At 35.5% G+C, this 18602-nt stretch overlaps 1 protein-coding gene across 4 annotated transcripts in view; it reads right to left on the bottom strand.

Moving 5' to 3' along the window:
- The window catches only part of KIF14 (kinesin family member 14), a 43354-nt gene that overhangs the window by 20546 nt on the left and 4206 nt on the right, over positions 1-18602 (bottom strand). For 3 of the 4 annotated variants that reach the window (XR_003992905.1, XM_030496147.1, XM_030496148.1), the window contains exons 4-27: positions 17540-17638; positions 16246-16298; positions 15868-15898; positions 15410-15517; positions 14184-14300; positions 13413-13531; positions 12901-13073; positions 12395-12542; positions 12227-12290; positions 11840-12024; positions 10975-11077; positions 10581-10741; positions 9543-9690; positions 8747-8899; positions 8026-8152; positions 7355-7448; positions 6165-6303; positions 5950-6050; positions 4999-5093; positions 4021-4242; positions 3701-3885; positions 2960-3118; positions 2294-2413; positions 545-619 (exon numbers count right to left, since the gene is read on the bottom strand). Coding sequence is in view for 3 of the 4 variants with exons in the window: in XM_030496147.1 (XP_030352007.1) it covers positions 545-619; positions 2294-2413; positions 2960-3118; positions 3701-3885; positions 4021-4242; positions 4999-5093; positions 5950-6050; positions 6165-6303; positions 7355-7448; positions 8026-8152; positions 8747-8899; positions 9543-9690; positions 10581-10741; positions 10975-11077; positions 11840-12024; positions 12227-12290; positions 12395-12542; positions 12901-13073; positions 13413-13531; positions 14184-14300; positions 15410-15517; positions 15868-15898; positions 16246-16298; positions 17540-17638 (2979 nt within the window). In the remaining variant the exon portion in view is untranslated. Of the gene's footprint in view, positions 1-544; positions 620-869; positions 977-2293; positions 2414-2959; positions 3119-3700; positions 3886-4020; positions 4243-4998; positions 5094-5949; positions 6051-6164; positions 6304-7354; positions 7449-8025; positions 8153-8746; positions 8900-9542; positions 9691-10580; positions 10742-10974; positions 11078-11839; positions 12025-12226; positions 12291-12394; positions 12543-12900; positions 13074-13412; positions 13532-14183; positions 14301-15409; positions 15518-15867; positions 15899-16245; positions 16299-17539; positions 17639-18602 lie in introns of those variants that run through there. The other variant, XM_030496149.1, reaches the window with a different exon arrangement.

Below are 18602 nucleotides of genomic sequence, written 5' to 3'. Positions count from 1 at the left end.
AATACAAGATGTAAGCAACGCCAAGTCACAAAGCATAAGACAGATTTGAAGAGAAGTGCAAATTGCGGACAGGAAAAAAGGGGGGGGGGGGGGGAAGGCAAACAGAACTGTAAAATCCAGAAATGGTTTGGTTAATTTTTGCTTAAAGTTTAAGGTTTAGTTAAAAGGTTAATCTATTTTAGGACATAGATTAAATAATCTATCCTGGCTTTTAATTCAAAATACCAATAATTATGGCCATAAATTATTGCATTAGTTATAACATAATTAGACTATTAGGCTGTTCATGATGAGCACAAGGAGGAGGAAAATAAGATACTAGTACCTCCACAAATACTTTCAGTAAAATTAAAATCTAATCGTTCTGAGTGGAAATGAAGTAGCCATAAAAGTTAGTGTCCCATTCACAAGACTGAGACAGGAAGTGTTAAGATGCAACTGTAAATATACAAAAGTTAGTTTCAAATCCTCCTCTTTGTTAAATGCATCCCTTAATTTTAAACCCCAGACTCAAAGCATGCATTTTGTGAAACATTTCTCTTACCTTTCTGCAGTAAGAGAGGTTATTTTCAAGGAATCTGGCTATTGCCACAACATTATCCTTTATTTGATTTTGAATCTGCAAAGACACTTCGTATTATATTCTATGTATTTGTATATATTATGTATTTTAGAAAGATAACAATGATTATTGGCATGCTAACGAGAAAAATGCTCAAAAGCAGAAGTCGTGTTTTCTGCAACTGTATAACATGCAGTTTTTCAAATAAAGCATTAACTATATCTGCAAAGTTTTAAATAACTCCTTAATATGGGAGGATCAAACAAGCAAATTTAAGTGTTCACTAAAGAAAGATTGTCCTGTAATTTTTGTATTGTTGCCATTTTAAGTGTCAGGGTAATCTCTTAGTTAATACTCTGGTGTTCTCTCCCAACTTCACATTAGTTCCACCGATAACAAGGATATACAGGACTCCTACAGACACATAGGAATCTGCTGAAAGTGTACAGCTTTATCTGGAAAACAGACCGCTCAATTCCTTTTGCTGGAAAAACGAAGCATTTGGGAGTTAAACAAGCAGATAGGTACATAAAAGATTTTAGACATTTTCACTAGGATCTGTAGGATTAAGAATGACAACAGTGAAAACCAAAGGAAGAATTTTTTGCTTTCCTTGAAACAAGCAATTTATATCTCCTCTTGAACTGATTTGAACCTTTTATCCCAGGTCATTTATTACAGATTTTTAAGTAGTAAAAAATTCCTGGAAATAAATATTTTATATCTCCCAAGTCATTAAGGAGATTTTCTTATTGGCCACAGTTCTGCAAGTTTCTCAAGTTACAAGAACAACTAAATTGAGGTCTTGCTAAGAGAAATAAAAGATTCCCATTGATATAATTTCTTTTCATATTACAATAAATTTGGAAGGTGACAGGAACAACTCATTAATAGAATATAAATAATTTGCTATAACTTTCCTATAAAGTAGTACAAAGAAATTGCTCAAATGAAAATACCACTGCTGCTTATCAGCCTGGAAAGTATTTGAAGGTCAATTGTGATTTCAGTGAATGACACAAAATCAAGCAGGACATTTCTGGCTTCTGCGCTACTAAATAGCTACTTTAGTCAACCATTTTCCCTTTAAAGTGCCCTATTCATGGAAGTGCTTCAGCGTACCCTGAGCATTAAGCACATGAGAAGACGAGCTCTAAAAAGGTAACACTGAACTAATTTAATATTTAGATAGCATCCTGTTTGGGACTAGGACTGTAAGAACAACGTATGACGAAGTCTTCAAACCTTCTATTAATCTTCCTGACAACAGTGAGTGTAGTAATAGCAGAGGTGATTACTATTGTCAATATAACAATTAATTTTCAGGATCATAAAGTGTTACTATATGTTAAATACTAAATCCTTTTACAAATCAAACTTAACAGTAGTATACAGAGCAAAAGGTCCACTTGCTCCTTTGTGCCAGTTTTCATATTCTCCCTCTCCTTCATGGTTACACTGTGAAATGACAAAAATGTCCTCCAATGCACAGATAAATCACTCGAGATAAAATACACTTAAACACTCAGTCTACATATGGTGAAAGGCTAAACACGAAAAATTTCAAGATCATAGTTAACATTCCCACTTACCACACATCTCAAACCTCTGTTACTAATCATAACTGTATTCCCACTATAAAATTTCTAGACAAAATTACTGAAAAACAACATGACATGATCAAGTGCCTCTAAGATATAGCAGTAGTTTTTAATCTTACTTTCATCTCACCTCATTCTGTGGATGTTGTTTCACAAGTTCTTTCTGCACCATTCTTGCTTTTTCCTGTACAGTATCAATGAGAAACTCCAGCCCTGAGCATACTCCATCATAAATGGCAAGTACGAAGTCCTTTTAAAATAAGGGTTCAAAACATAATGATTGAAGGAATTGATGTGGCCTTGAATTAAAACAGATTTTCTGTAGTGGGCTAGAAATGTAATTGTGAGCAAACTGTTCAGCGCTGGTCTATTTAGTCGCATCTCATTCTTTGACCACAAGGGCTCAGCACTTTAACCTCCTTTTCCTAACTTTCTTTAGATTTCTGAAAATTCATTGTACTTAATCACAGATTACTGAAATAAGTATTGAATTTCAGTGAACTAAGTCGACTTGTACAATCTCGGTGCAGACACAATCCTAAAAGCACAGTATTTCTTTTTCTTTGTGGAAGTTAAACAGCTTTGAAGTGCATTTTTTTAAGAAAAGAGTATTTCAAGGATATTAACACGTATCCATTTTCACAATAAAAATGAAGTATTAGATAAACTCTGAAAATAATTCAGCTGATCAAATCGTTATACGTAACAATTCGCTTCTGAGCACAGTTACTGAAAATGTGATGTCAACATTAAAATTACTATTTCTAATCATTATTTCTAATAAATCATTTTTCACCTGTAAACTGGTTGGAGGAATGTTGTTCTCTTCAGAAAATGAAATGTCAGTTTGTGTGACTACTGCCAAGTGTCCTATGGATTTCAGTGTTTGTTTTACTGTTCGGTTTACTTTGCTCAGTGCTTCTGTTACCATCGAGGATATATCTGAAGAACATCCCTGAGAAATAAAGGTGTATCATTCACTGAAGCTAGAAGGCATCTCTAGTCAAAGAGCACTTTTTGTAACACAAGAGTTCATAATACACAATAGCTTGAGGCATTTTCAGCTTTCCATCTTCTTACTTCCAATGGCTTACCTACCACAGGAAAAAAGACCGTACCTTACAACCACAGAGAAGAATGGCATCAGTATACTACACAGTTAAAAAAAAAGAAAAATCACTCTTCACAAGGCTGCAGCATGAACGAGAGTAATATTTACTTACCACTAGTTTATAAACGGTAGCACTTCACAATACAAACTAGCATTTGCTCTTGCTACTGCATGTTTTATTGTCCCCTTTTACGATTAAAAACCTATGCTATTGTCAGGGCCTGTGGCACAGAAAAGTCTGCATTGCTTTGAACAAGCGTATTGGAAGTACCAGTTTAGCCAGCAGAAACACACCCTTACCTATTTGTCTTCCTTAAATGCATCCATTTGTCATTGCATACTTTGGATATTTGAGTGTTTTTAGCAAATCTGTAGTAAACACTGCATAGGACTTTACACACAGATAAATCCTTTAATATACTTTACCTGCAACAGTAACTGTAAATAACCTCCTAAGTTCTTTACTTCCTGTTTTATTTCTTCATCAACTTTTGTAGGTCTGGGGCACTTTTGGACATTGTTAAGCCAAAGTTTGGTAAGAATCACAAGCTGGTCAAAAGCAGAGATAATTCTGATGCTGTAGGACTGAGCAGCATGATCAAGAGAGAAAACTACAAGAGAAAGAGATGTATCAGAAGGTTTCCTTTGCAAATGAATTCTGATAGACAAACATATGAATGTTTGTGCATCTGAAAGACAAGTCATTAGTAATGTTTCAAGTAAACTGTTATGAAAATGAAACTTACAGTTTTCTTGACATTCTTCATCTTGCTGTTCATAGGCTTTTGAAATGGCAGACGCTCCAGAGAAAATGACAAACAAATTAGTAAGGACACTATCTGCTATGCTCTTTCCTCCTTCGTGATTCTGTTCCAGTAAATCCAAAGCTGAATTTATAGATTCCTTGCAAATTCCAGGAAGAAAGGATTCAGAAAAGCTTGGGCACATGCTGGACTTATTCTGTGGACCTGTATGATGTAAAAGCAGAACATCCATAAACACTTTCTTGCATATGAGTGAGCAGTCAGCATGTCTTTGTAATGAGTATTTTATACTGCTGCTTCTGCAATGTTCAGCTACTCAAGATAGCAAGTCAGGAAAAAATGTGTATACAACATTCTAAGTTGTTTCTAGATTAAGTTAGAACAAAGACTAATTCCATAGTGAAAATTTTTAACATAAATCCACCTGTTCAAACAATCACACCTACAGAGACACAGAAAATAACAAAACCCAGCCTATCTAAAAATCACTGAATGCATCAAGATATTTGGAAGAATGAAATATCTAGTATTTCAGGAAAAAAGTTTATAAAACCTGACAAAAAGCTGGGGGTACCCTCAGTTCAGTAGCTGAATGAATACCAACAACTCAAGCAAAGTCTCCAAATTATTATATCAGAATTCAGCCTCTGACAATTTGATACATGGACTATCATCTTTCTCCAGTTAACGCACACAGTTAAGTGGAGTAATGTTTTAAGCAAATTGTTTAAGTAAGAGTCATAAGTGCTGGTCAGGAAGTTTTTGCCCTAAGAAAGGATAATAAAAAAATAACAGCTTGATATTATAAACTGTAAGATATTGTAAACAGGACATTTTTCATTTTCTTTTCCAACCCACACTCTTTTTTTTAACAACTACTAGAAGTGCCTAAGTTTCATACATGTAGTAGTTTCGAGTTCTCAGTATGAAATGAGAGGTGTTCTATCATACAGTAAGTACCTGATATATAGGAAGTCTGTATATTCTGAATTGGTTGCAATTTTATCTCAGACAAACATCCAGAAATTCTCCTGTTCTTCATGAAACTTCTACTCCTAGGAAAAGATGATAAGGTGAAAACATGAAAAACCAGCCACGATTTACTCCTTAAAAACAATGCTTTCATATTACAGAGGTGTGAAGAAAACATTAAACCCCACACATTTAACTCCGATAATATCTAGATAAATGGTTTAGAAAGCCTTACATGTTTTGACAAAACATAGTTCTGGGTTTGGAAAAACTTTTGTTCCTATTTGTTGTCCATGAGGGAAGATAAGAGGAGGAATGAACAGAAGAACTTACCAGTTGGCACAGTGTATGCGGTAAGTAAGGACAGGAACAGATGTCCAAGTGCCTATTTAAAATTACTTGTGTTACTAATTAAATAGGTGCATATCTGTAACCTTAACCTGTGGGTCCTCTGCAGGTTAATTAAAAGTTCTGTGCTACAGACAAATGTATCAATTTCTAAGACAGCTTCCTGAAATAATTGGGTACAGCCTTTAAGTACTTCCAGCTAGTTGTCAATGGTCATACGTAAAATCCTCTGGCACTGATCAGACATACACTGCATATATGCTATGTTCAAGCTCAGAAACATTGCTGTTTAATCTGCCATAACTCTTTAGTGGGTGGTGAGCAATGTTTATTAGCAACATGGTGCATACTAACACGTTTCGTAAGTGAAGCCAGTAAAGCATAGTAAGATAACACATTTAAACTTTCCCCCCTCATCCCTAATAGATACATAAATTCTCATTTAATTGGTAAGTTCATTCGACATTTTAATAACGTAAAAGAAGAATTAATAGAAGACGGTGGTACTGGCATAGAAACATGTTTAGATGATTAAGCAAGTTAATTTTTACTTTGTTTTAAGCGTAGATGAAGGAGCTACAAATTAGTCACCTTCTTCTGGAAAGAGAGGAAACAGAGGCATCTGAAAGGTCAGGTTCCCACTCATCAGCAGGGTCATAAAACACATCAGCAGCTTTACTCCTATCATTACTCTGACAAAAATAAAGGAAACACGGGGAATAAGAGGATTAAACCAAAATAGAGTAATAATGAGGCATTCAACATATGGATGAAGACAGTATGTTCTATTATCAGTACTTACTGACCTCATAGAGTTCCTTCATTGCTGCCAGTTTGCATTCAAACTTCTCTAGGCTCCAGAAAGTCGCAATTCCCAGTTTGATGTTACGAACCTGCACCTGAACAGAAGACACTGCTCCTGTTTTAGCATCGATTTTGTCATGCCTAAGTAGTTGAAAAAGTTAAAAAACAAACATTATTCATTGCAAAAATAAACAAGGTACTTTTAAGCAGGATTATACAGAGAATAAAAATGTCATTACACAGAAAGTGTTTGAGACATCACGAATCTCACAAAACAAGTATTAGTGTAGCCATTAAAATTATTCTTATATAAAGGAAAAAAAGGAATCCCTGCATTCAGAGATAGAAGTAGATACTAGCATACAAACTCCTGGCTCAAGAAACTCTGAACCAAATCTATGCTACAGAATTCTATTGGCAGAGTTCTTGTTGAAGGATGTGAAAGACACCATATGAAAAACCACAATAATATATACACCTTCTAGGAAGTCCTCCAAGCGCACGTACATTTACTGTAGCCCTTTTTCTTTTTTTTAATGATACAGAGTTTCCTCTGCACTGATGTATCTCTGCTCACACTAAGAACACTTGACAGGTTCACTTCTAGAACACTCTTCAGTTACAACTAGCAAGTAGCATGGCATAGCAAGAGATCTGTGAAGTGAAACAACTGGTCCCAACCACTCCATATCCGCTATAACATATTTCATAATGCATATGATCTGAACTTTTGAACTATCTCTGTTGCAGTCCTGTGAACTGAACACCCCCCAGGGCTGGCACATACTCCCTGGTTTAGTTTTGTCCAAAAGGAACACAGTAACTGCATTTTAGAACCACTTCAATATACGAACCAAAGCAGGATGGACATGGGCATCAAAAGATTTACCTCCAAAGCACACTCAATCCAAAATTAATTGTCTGTAGACATACCTTTAAAGTCTTGATCTAAAATTCAGATTTGAAGTTCACATTTCAAACTAACGAGTCTGAACTACACACTCAACTAAAACCATACTGGAAAAGTGATTTATCGTATTCAGCCTAACATAACTGCTAAAAGAAAAACAAACAGCTCACTGCACATCCAGAATCTAACCCCAATTATGTATGCATAAATATAAATTTATATATGTATATAAATATATGTTATATATAAATCCCCTTGTAAATAACTAACTCAGATACTCACCTATAGAAAACAGTGTTTTTCCCTAATTCATTACTAATGGTGTTGGCCTCTTTGATCATCACAGATAGCTTCAGAGAATTCCAGTTAAGTGGAACTAATAAAGAACATAGCACATAATGATTAAGTGGATCAAACAACATGATGCAACAACTTTAGGTTAAAAAATTCATTGAATGGAATTTAGTCAACAACGGTTCCATGAATTCCGAAATACATTGGGAAAAATGACCGTCCCAGCCAAGATAACCCTCTATAAAAGGTGAGGTAAATGGTATTCCAGAGATCGAGGCGTAACACCAGACACTATATATTACCCTGAGGTAGGAAACTAAACAGAATCAGTTCTGTTACTCCAGTTTCCCTCATGAGTTAATGCCTAACCAGTTCAGCCAGATGGGGGAAGGACTTTTCAGTGATCAGGTTAAATACAGGCCACATGTATATCCACCTAACTACCCTCAGCATGTTTAAAACAGGTTTTTTAGCACAATCTGATATGTACAGCTTATGAAGAGAAAGGATCATTGAAGCCAAAAGGCTCTTTACATTCAGCATCATTAGAAAAGTGTTGGAAGAAGAGTAAAAGCTCCTGGATCCGCATCCACTAACTCCAAGCCCATTGAGCAAGAGAGAAGTCAGCGCTGCCTTTCCAACATTACGTATATACATACCAGTCACAGTTTTATTTCCACTTCCACGATTCTTCTGAAGGCTGTCTATTTCTTCAGCAATCTTCTGCTTCTCAGCTTCCAGGGCTTCAAGTATCTTTGCATGACGAATAGTATGATCTTCTAGAGCCTAGGGGAGAAGGAGGATATTAGAAAAACAAAATTATACACACAACATCCCCTAAAACTCTTAATGTTGTTTACTGAAGCAAAATTTTTTGTTGACGTAATTTTAATAAGTCCCAGAACAAAATAAAATTTGTATTTGACATCTTCTGTATCAATACCCTTCATATTCAAACTCTGATAGTCTTCTGGTTTTGCTTAGATATTGTTATGATTAAAAAAATACTGGAATTAAAAAGAAACTACTTGTTAAAAATTTAATCATATTTGTTGCAGCAGTCATATACATAAACACCAGCCAAAAACCAGTCATTACTTACATTAACTCCTGAAGTCATAACTTTTGGCACAGGCAATTGCTGTTAAATTTTGTTGGATGAACAAAACCATCCACGTCATATAATAAATAAGGTCAGCATTAGCTTATCCCTGAATTCCATACAATATTCAATACGATTTGTGTAAACATCTGTTCTTTTGCACAAAATCACATAGAATATTTCAGAAACAATTAATTTAAAATAAAACAAAAAAACCACCAACAATCAACCAACCAACCCACAAACCAACCACAGTTTATCACTTTTTTTTAAGTTACCTGCTTGGTAGCTAAGGTCTCCATTTCTAAACGCTTCTTATTGAACTGTAGTTCCAGCTCGAGATTCTGCTTTGCCTTCTCTAACTCCTGTATTTTTGTGGCAGCTTTCTGGTTATTCAGTTCTTGGATTTGCTTCTTAAGAGATTCTTCTCTCTAATATAAAAAAGGACAGATGAGTGGAGGATTACCACTTCTACAGCTTTTCTGACCCATCCCTTTGGCAGATATTAAGGTTTATTTTCACTTTTGCACATTTAAAACATGCAGCCCCTGTGGATTACTGAGCCCAGTGTCAGCAACAAAAGGTTATACCTTAGTTCACAAGCATCACATCACATTATGTCTTCTATAGCACATTTAAGAAATACGATACTCCTTCACTATTATTTGGTTTATCATGAGGTACTATTCTGTATTGACTTATGCATATTGTAAAGGTGTTGAAAAGGCTAGTGACAAAATAGCATGCAAACGTGGAAGAAAAAAATAAAAGCCATGTCAACTAAAATATTGTGGTCATTTAAAAGTCTGTGAGTAAGTTATATTTTGTAGGGATACACGATCGAATGTACACTGGATTAACATTTTAGTTCCTGACTAATTCTATAAACCAATATTCCTAGAATAATTCTGTAGGAGATACATATTTACAACTTCTTGTGTTAGAGTAAGGCTGATATTTTTTAAAAGAATGGGGCTTAGCATTCCCTAAGACACTGTTAAGCAAGACGAAAGAACAACAAACACAAATACCCAATCAAATAGAAACCCCATGCTACAGCTTCTGGCAACTTACCACCTCCGCCTCCAGTGATTTTATTTTGCTTTCATAAGCTTCTTTTTGTGAGGTCAGTTCTTGTTGAACCATCTCTTTTGCAATTTGGACGCTTTGCATCATTTCTTCCTTGGCTTTGAGTCGTGCCTCTTCAATTTCAGATTCAAGCCTACAAGTGGAAGTATCACATACTTAGAATGCTGGCTTTAATCCTATATAGACTGCATAGAGATTGATCTTTTCTATCACGACGGGAGCCTCCAGTTTTAACAGTAAAAATAAAAATATGATTTTGTCGATTTTGTGGGGGTTTCATTATTATGTTATTGTTTGGGGGGGGGGTTTGGTTGTTTTTTTTTCCTTTACACTCTACCTTGATATTTTTCATCTCATAGGGAAAACGTAGACACTGGTAACGATGTAAGACACTCCAGAATTTTTAAAGTCCACTCAATTTCCAGATTTATTTTATTATGTACTTCTCAAAATTAAGATTTGCAATAGAAATTCACTAAACCACATTAAGATGCAGGAAAGCAAATTTTAAAGTCAATGAGTCTTGCAGTTTAATAAACTCCCAGGAGCAAAGCGAGTACAAGTAACACTTTACTGTCTCGCAAATTCTCCACCATCACAGAAGACTAAGTTTGTAACTTTGGATTCTTCTCTTTTTTTTTTTTAAGGCATTTTCTTTTCAGGCTTTAAATCTCTCTAAAACATCAAAAGTTGATTTCAGACTCCTTATGTGCTTGGAAAGAAAGGTAACTGAAGAGATACACTACTCTCAGAACCTCTGGAGCTCAGCATTTCTTTAATAGTAGTCTATATTCTTGACAACTGGACTAGATTGTGGTGACCATAACTTAGAGGTACCTTCATTTCAGCTAAGTCTGGGACTTCCATTTCAGTTAAAAATGAAGGTAACAATAACCTTGCAATTTTCCAACTTTCCCTTATCAGGAAATAATTTATAATCTTAAGTTTCTTGTTTCTTAAATGTATTTCAAGGTTTCATTAACAACTGAGCTTATTTTTAGAACAAGAAGATACAATACTTACTGTGCTCTCTGGGCAATTAGCAGCTCATTCTTTGCAAATTCAAAATCTTTTGGACCATCATGTAAAGACGTTGTCCCACAAGATGATGTTTTAACTTTCTGAACTTCTACTGGATGATTAAACCTGAAATAATGGTCTCCCCCAAGGATCACTCGATCACCCTATGGGGAAAGAGGGGGATGAGGGAGGAAGACGTTTGCGCTAGAACTTTTAGATTTATAAGTAAATTTACAGTGCTTAAAAGATAGCAGGTGGGGCTAGAAATTAAAGTGGAAGAGACAAATATTTACAGTTTTAGAGCCTTCTAAAAAAACCTGCAGTCTGAAGTTGTAATATTAACAAAGCAAAGAAATCCACACATGCACATATTGATATAAGAAAATCAATTACTTACATGATGCAGCACTGTTGAGTTTAAAATGCATCTTCCATTTACGTATGTCTTTGCCTCTCCCAGTGGAATAATGCTCACTTTGCCAACAGTATTTTTTATAACACTGAAAACAAGAAACATTTGTGATACCAGTAGCTCATGTTAATTGCAAATGAGGTTTCTTAATAAACTAAAATTCATGCTTTAAATAGTGTCCTTGTTCTTTCAGATGTGGATTGTCTTCATACTCTTTAGTTACAACATACATAAACAATGAGCAACAACCTATATTTTGGAAGAAACTCGATATTTAAATCTAAAAAGAATCCACTGCTAGAAAATTACTACAATATGCTGTCATCCGAGCATTTCTTTGATAACACTTAATTTCCCAACATACCCACAACATCCATGGTTTTACTAACTGATTAGTTAAGTTTCTTAGAGCATTTTGTCTAGTCAATTGCATGGAATGCACTTTAAACGCTGTTACTACAAAATGGCCAAGTTGCTCTCTATTTTTAGTTTTAATAAGAACTGTCAAGGCATTTCACTTTTCCATTGAATTTAATGTAATAGAGTTATCACACAGCATCATTTGCTCTAGTCCTTCTCCAGCATTTCTGAACAAATAGAAAATTTTGCTCCATGAATGAATGAAACGAAAAAAGAAATTAAACTACCTTGGTTAACAGATTTCTAGAGGGAACAGAATGAAATTACTTTAAATCACTGAACAGGACAAAGATTATCCCTAAATACTATTTTCGGTGTTAGAAAACCAAATCTTGTTACTGCCAGAAGAAAGAGTGACTCCAAAAGAAAGGGAAAGGTGAGGAGAAATACTTCCTATTTTCACTTCAAGTATAAAAATAACACTACATACCAATGGTCATCAGCAATTAGAACTCCGGAAAGCTGGATATCATGCTTTGAATTTGGTGTATACCTTCCAACTGTAGTTTCTCCTTCTTTGATCATATACAACAGCACCTCTGAAAGCTGAGGATCTTCACTGAGATTGACGAGGTTTGGTAAATGATTGTCCATTTTGAATGCAATTCCTGCTTTCTAAATAAAAAGAGAGCTCTGCATAAAAAAAACCCCTCAGTATCGTGCACTGAACTATCTATATTGATTTTTTTACAAAGTCACAGTTAAAAGGCTGGCATTAAGGAAACAAATCTTACAACTACTCTAATCCTTATGCAAGGTTTGCTGATGTTTTGTTTTCTGTACCATCTCCTATAGAAAGTGAAGACAGAAAATGTACCTGCAATTCTTTTGCATCTTCTAATTTCCTTTTTTCTGCTTGTTCAAATTTTTCTTTCCAGGCCCTTAATATATTAAGGGGAAAATAACACAACATATTAGGATAGAAGTTTCAACATATAAGTTTTATTATTTCTATTTTCAAGTAAGACATTAATGAGTGCCCAACCTTTGCATTTCTGCCATGTCCTTCTCCTGCTGGTGCAATTTTACCCTCAAAGATGTTATTTCCTGCAAATAACGCCTGTATTTTTCAGGATCAGTGTTCAGAGCGCTTTTCTGAGCTGCCTTCAGTTTTTCAATTTCAGCTTTCAATTCTCCATAAGGCAAACCAGACAAACAATACACAAAAAATAAAGATGAAATACAGTTTAGACATTTCAGTACAATACTAGAAAATTAATCTTATTTAATTATAAATTAAACACCTTTCCCCATTCCAGGTTCTGAAGTGTAGCCTCAGATATGGTCTGAACTTTGAGGCGGGGGGGGGAAATGGCAAAAAGCTCACAAAAAATACTAATATTAAAAGGAAAATATCTTCAGTTGTATTAACCTAGCTGACAAGTGGTCAGTCAACACAATAGATTAGTAGTAGTAATAACTCTGATGGAACAGTAAGTTGAATACACAGGCAAATGAAAAACCCTCAAAGACTGCAGATGTCAACCTCACCTCTGATTAGTTTGGCATTCACATCTTCATTTACTTTAGCAGTGTTGATAATTGAACAAGCCTGTTTTGCATAGCGAAGAGTGCTGAGGGTTTCTTCTGTACTGCTAGCAGCGGGACTTACTGTGGCAATCATAGCGGTTTGTGAATTTCCACCAAGACTTTCCTTTAACAACCTTCATTTGACAGGAGAGTAGAAGTCAATCCCCAGCCCTCACATTGAAAGAAAAATTAAGTTTATCAATCTGAACAGGTTAAATACAAGGGTTTTGAACAGGTGAAATACAAGGGTCTTGCTACTTATTTAAGAGTGATTGTTAGCTACTTAAAATACAAACCAAGGTCCTGTTTGTTCTTTACCTAATACAACAGGCTAATTTCTTCACTCCATAGGTCACTTGAGAAGTGAAAGGGAGGGAAGAAGGGGAAGGGATGCCTCCTGATTAGAAGAGGAATCCACAGTCTCAGAAAGCATTTAATTCTATATAAAAAAAAAAAATGTGAAATGTACCTACCAAGTAAGGACAGATTCGCGGTAAGGAATGAAAGTTTTCTTTCCATTTCGAGATTGTTTAGAGAGGGCAGAAATAACCTTTCCAAGGGTTAACAGTGATTTATTGATACTCACACCCTCCTACACAAAACAAAAATAAAAATAGTTGTATTTTCTTGTGTGATGTTATTGATTGTGCTGTTGATGTAATTGTGCTTATTCAATGTGGTATGGTGCAGCTATACCACATTATATGTCTCCACTGATTAAAAAAACAACAATAAGAGCAAAGAGTAGCCTAGAAGCTCTTTCTCATTTGGAAAGAACAGAGACCCTGGCTTTAAAATACACAATGTCAAAAAACATAAAACTTACAAAGGCAGCTAGAAAGAAACTCTGTTATTAGAAACTCTATTTACTTAAATCCCCCCCAAAAAAGGGGCAAGCCCCAACTCCATGGGAGTTCAAATCTGAGTCATGAATCTGATTCAGGATTTGGAAAGTGACATGAACAGTTTTTCCTCATTCCTTGTAAAGGATCATCAGGCCTGCATAGCAAAGTGAGTGCTGTCCTAAGCAAGATCTGGCCTGCCATACTGCACAGTCAAAACAGCTTCTTAGTGCCATCCACTCCAACTAGCAAAATGCTATGCAATACTTATAAGCATCAGGCCTATGTATCCTTTTATAACTACAGTTCCTGTCCAGAAGTCCTAGTAGGTGAGGTTACATGGGAGTTTAGGAGTATTCTTTGGAGTCCAATTTTTTCCACAGATTTCCCATCTTCATTTACCTTCAGCCTTTCTCCACCGGTCTGAGCTGTTAAGCAGCATTCACTGCCAGCCAGATCAATCAGATTTATGTGACTGGTAAGCCTGCGATCACATTGTTCTTCATCCACAAATTCTACCTGGAAAAAAAGAGCTGGTTGCATTCAGACCAAAATAACAAGCCTGACAACAAGCAAAAATCTAACAAGATGTTCACTTTAAATACATTAAGAAGCTGACACTTCTAATTACTTTTTGACAGGATACCTTCAGGTACATGCCTTGAAGGAGACTAAGTTCAGACTTTTAATCACAGTATCAATTGTTTGCGGTTGAATAACTGTATAAGTATAAACTGCAAACACAATAGATTAGCAAACCATGGGTTTGATTATTGCAGCTATCTAATAACCGTGGAAATCATTAAGCTGTTACTGACTTTGACCAAGGAAGATCAGCTAAGCAGTCAGTGGAAAAATCTCAGAACTACTTCTGATAGAGAAAAGAAATAATCTAGTGGTGAGAATGGTGAGGGGAAGAAGGAAGGAGACTATTAGGAAATTTGACTGAAAAATTAAACCAACCAAGAACAACAAAACCCAAACCAACAAGTTATTTGTGAATGGAGAAAACTGACTGTTAACTTTTGAGGAGCTCTACCTATTTCACTTCACTGAAACCTGATGGTTTCAAGCTCATCTCACTAGGTCAGGTTTTGTCTCTTACACATCTGTGAATCAGATGAGGAATTTTAGTCCCTATATCCTGGACACGCATGGGTCAGAGATGTATCCTGAAGCAAGGAAACATTTACTTGGTGAACTGTGTTGAAACTGAGGAGAAACTGCATCTCTTACCATTGTCCCAGCTCATCACCTGCAGAAACTCAGCACAGCTCTCCAGCTTGCATAGCTTAACCTTCTTAGAAGCTAAAATGTGTTGGCAGCAGTTAGGTCTGGCCTCAATTTGGATTCTAGTTACGTCTCAAAACTCACACTCAGAAGCTTGGAACTGCTCCTAGGTCTGCCAGTCTAGACACATTTATATTGCTGCTATAAACGTACGTAGCACAGAGACATCAGAATCTACTCAAAGCACATGAAGTAAAAGAAGTCTTGCTATGTAGAAAGCCATGTTAAAATGCCTTGTGCTTTACTCATCTTCAAGTATATTCTCACAACAATTTTCTAAGCAGCACACAAAACTTCTTACTACACAATTTGAACACATATCTAACACCCAGCAATACCTTGGTTTGTGTCATAACAAGGGTGAAGACAGAATGAGATCTAGAGCTCTTGTCATTCATTGCTGTAGCGGCTGTTGCTCTCTGCTTATTTCCTAGTTCAAGCCAACTCTGTAAAAGATAAAAGCCAGGATGTGAAACCAAAACCTTTTTGGACAGTTAACTGAAGATTAAAATGTTTGCAAATTAAGTTATTAACACAAATGATGACTTTATAAGGGAGGAATTAAAATTTAAGAGATAACCATGTGAAAAGAGTGACACTTGCCTGTATGCATCTACTTAGCTCCATTATATAGGACTAGTCTTCATTATCCTTTTACAAAATCAGCTGAAATATCATAGTCTATGGGCAGTCTGTAAAGCATTTTCTTCCCATCCATGGAATTTACTTTCCAGCAGTGAAGGAAAGAGCAAGTAGAAATATTTATATTCCCTTTTAGTAACCAAATAACTCTTACCTGGATATCAGAGTAAGAACTGACAACATTCCTAAGGTGGGGGAAAAAGAAAAGTTTGGATTCAGACTGTTTTCTTTCTAGTTTTCCCTGCTGCCTGAGTTCTGAAACATTTCCCCAGTTACGGACAAAATACAAATATACCATGAAAGTTCCAGTTGCCTTAAGACTTCTGCGCACTTATTTCACCAAAGCATTACACCAAAGGAAGTAAGTCGAGCTAGACATGCGTATGTGTTTTTCTAAAACTACATGATACTAACATCTTGCCTAATTTACTGGTGAGTGCACAAGCTTTCACAGAGTTTAAAAAATAATAATTAGCACACTTTCTCAGGATTACACCACACATCTATTAAAATAAGAACAGGTAAGACTTACACTGTCAGGCCTTCCACATATGGTCCTAACACGGGATGTTCTCTTACACGAAGCTGGTGAGAGTAATTTTAACAGGTACCTTAGGTAAGTTATTCACATAAGAAAACAAAAATATTTTCTGCAACATAAATCTATTATGTTCCGAAGTTAAATACCTTAGCTCAAAATCACTGACAAACTCAGATGAAAACACTCCTAGTATAAACAAGACAGTATAGTCTTTACTTCTATGTAACAAGCCCACCTAAGCACCAAGTTTAGGATAAAAGACTTTTCAATGGGAAGTTGAATGTAGTATACCTTCTTTATCATAAGGTAATACTCATAGTTTACAGAAAAGTAGCCAGTGTAGTGGTCAATAGGTCAAAGAACAGAAAACACTTTTTTTAATAAATTTAACAAATTCCTTTCCTACTTCTCCAACTTAATGCAAATTTCTTTAATTTATGGTTTTGCAGATTCTAACACCTAAACATTAAAAACTAGCTAAACTAGTTTAACTTGTGATCTTTCACTACTTAATCAGGCCACTGATTTCCTGCCCCCAAGCTTCTTTGGAAACAACAATCCAACAGGTGCTAACCTCTTGTATGATAGTAGTTTTCTGTAGCTGTGCAAGGTAAATAAGCAGAGGAAACAACATGGGAAAAAAATTCTCCCTTTGCAAGTATTAACATTTTTTCATGAAAACACCAAAGACTGCAATTCGATCAGCAGAGTCAGTGGCAAACAAGCATCCCAGTACATAAACAATACACAGATATTTTCACAAAGTGAATGGACATTTCAGTAGCACTGAGAACTGAGAAGACTGATGGATCAAGTATAGTTAGACAAATACTTCCCCCCCCCCAACACTCTTGGAAGCCTCCTGACATTGTCATTCTTCCATCTTAGAACTCCATCTAAATGACAAGATTACAACTCAAATTATATTGCACAGAAGGTTCTTAATGTAATCTGGAAACTTGGATAAATAATATTCTAAGAGAGTTTTTATAACGGCTGATAAGACGATCTTCATTTTTTAAGATGTTAACAATCTTGAGAGGTTCTACAGGATCATTTTGTTTCTATTTCAGCAAGATTTTTTTTTTGCTTCGCATCTCTGAAGTGCCAAGCATTTTGCTTGAAGTCATATAGTGAGGTATTTTTTACTTGTATCCATTATTCACAACAACCTAAGTGCTTCGATAACAATACAGTTGTCATCTGTGCTCTTTTGTTTACAGAATGGATGCCACTACTTTGAGATTACACATATTGAGATGACTGGTTTCTGTGAGCAACTTACCGGTTCTTTCTTCTGCCCACTTTCAGCTTTAAAGACAAGCAAATCATGAATTTTCTCATTGTATACTTCAAAAAAGCTCATTTCAAGATGATACAAAACCTAATAAAATGAATAATAAGTTATTAATATAGGCCACAAAATATTTTCATCTCCTTCGTTTCAAACATTAACCTAGATTACCAGATCCTGCTATTCATACGTTACATGCATTTGCACGGAAGGGACTTTCCAGGAGAAATGATATCATTAAATCACAGATTAGTTTGGGTTGGGAGGAACCTTTAGAAGTTCACCTAGTGCAACCCCAAGAATACAATTGATTGGAATTCCATCCACAGCCATTCCCAGATGATAGCTATCAAGCTTAAAGAAAAATGTATACACATCCACCTCAGAAGTTTTAGTGTTGGGTTTTAGTACCCAAAAATACAGTTTTGTTTGCACCTGCACTAGTCTCATTCATTAGGGATTGTGCTTCTACAGCATCATACATGTAACAGAGAAGGAATGGACTAATGTTGTCAACATCCCGACATGGAACAGAATAACCTAATGGAAAAATAAACCTTGATCTACAACCCACAGCAATTAACAAAGACAAACTTTTCATGACAACACATCTCCTTCCTCTGAAGGCACCCAGGTTTTGCTTTTTCTATTTTCATTTTTAAATCAAATAGAAATCTTTTTAAAAGAGACAAGGAAGATGGCAGCAAAAAACATAACACACTTAAGCCAGGAATACAAAACTCAAGACAATTTGCAGCCATAGACTCACTTACTCACAATGCATAAGCAAAAGAATAATAAGCATATCTAGCAGCCCCGAATTTTTTAGAAGTTATATTCTATCCAAGCTCATTAATAAATAAGCTTAGATTTCTCAGTGTTTTAATGAGGGGTTATATTGTTTCTGCCCCAATTAATTGATGTAGTAATGGTCAAGTTAGAGAATCATAAGTGGAGACACAATTACCTTAAACTAGTAATTTCTTTTTTTTTAAACTATTCATTTCACGTCTTAAGAGGAAAAGACCTCAAAATGAGACTGTAGGTATGCAAG

This window comes from Strigops habroptila, chromosome 8, assembly GCF_004027225.2.
Source record: "Strigops habroptila isolate Jane chromosome 8, bStrHab1.2.pri, whole genome shotgun sequence".
In the NCBI taxonomy this organism is placed as follows: Eukaryota; Metazoa; Chordata; class Aves; order Psittaciformes; family Psittacidae; genus Strigops; species Strigops habroptila.
The sequence above is the reverse complement of the archived record's forward strand: the minus strand, read 5'-3'. Positions and strand labels throughout refer to the sequence as shown.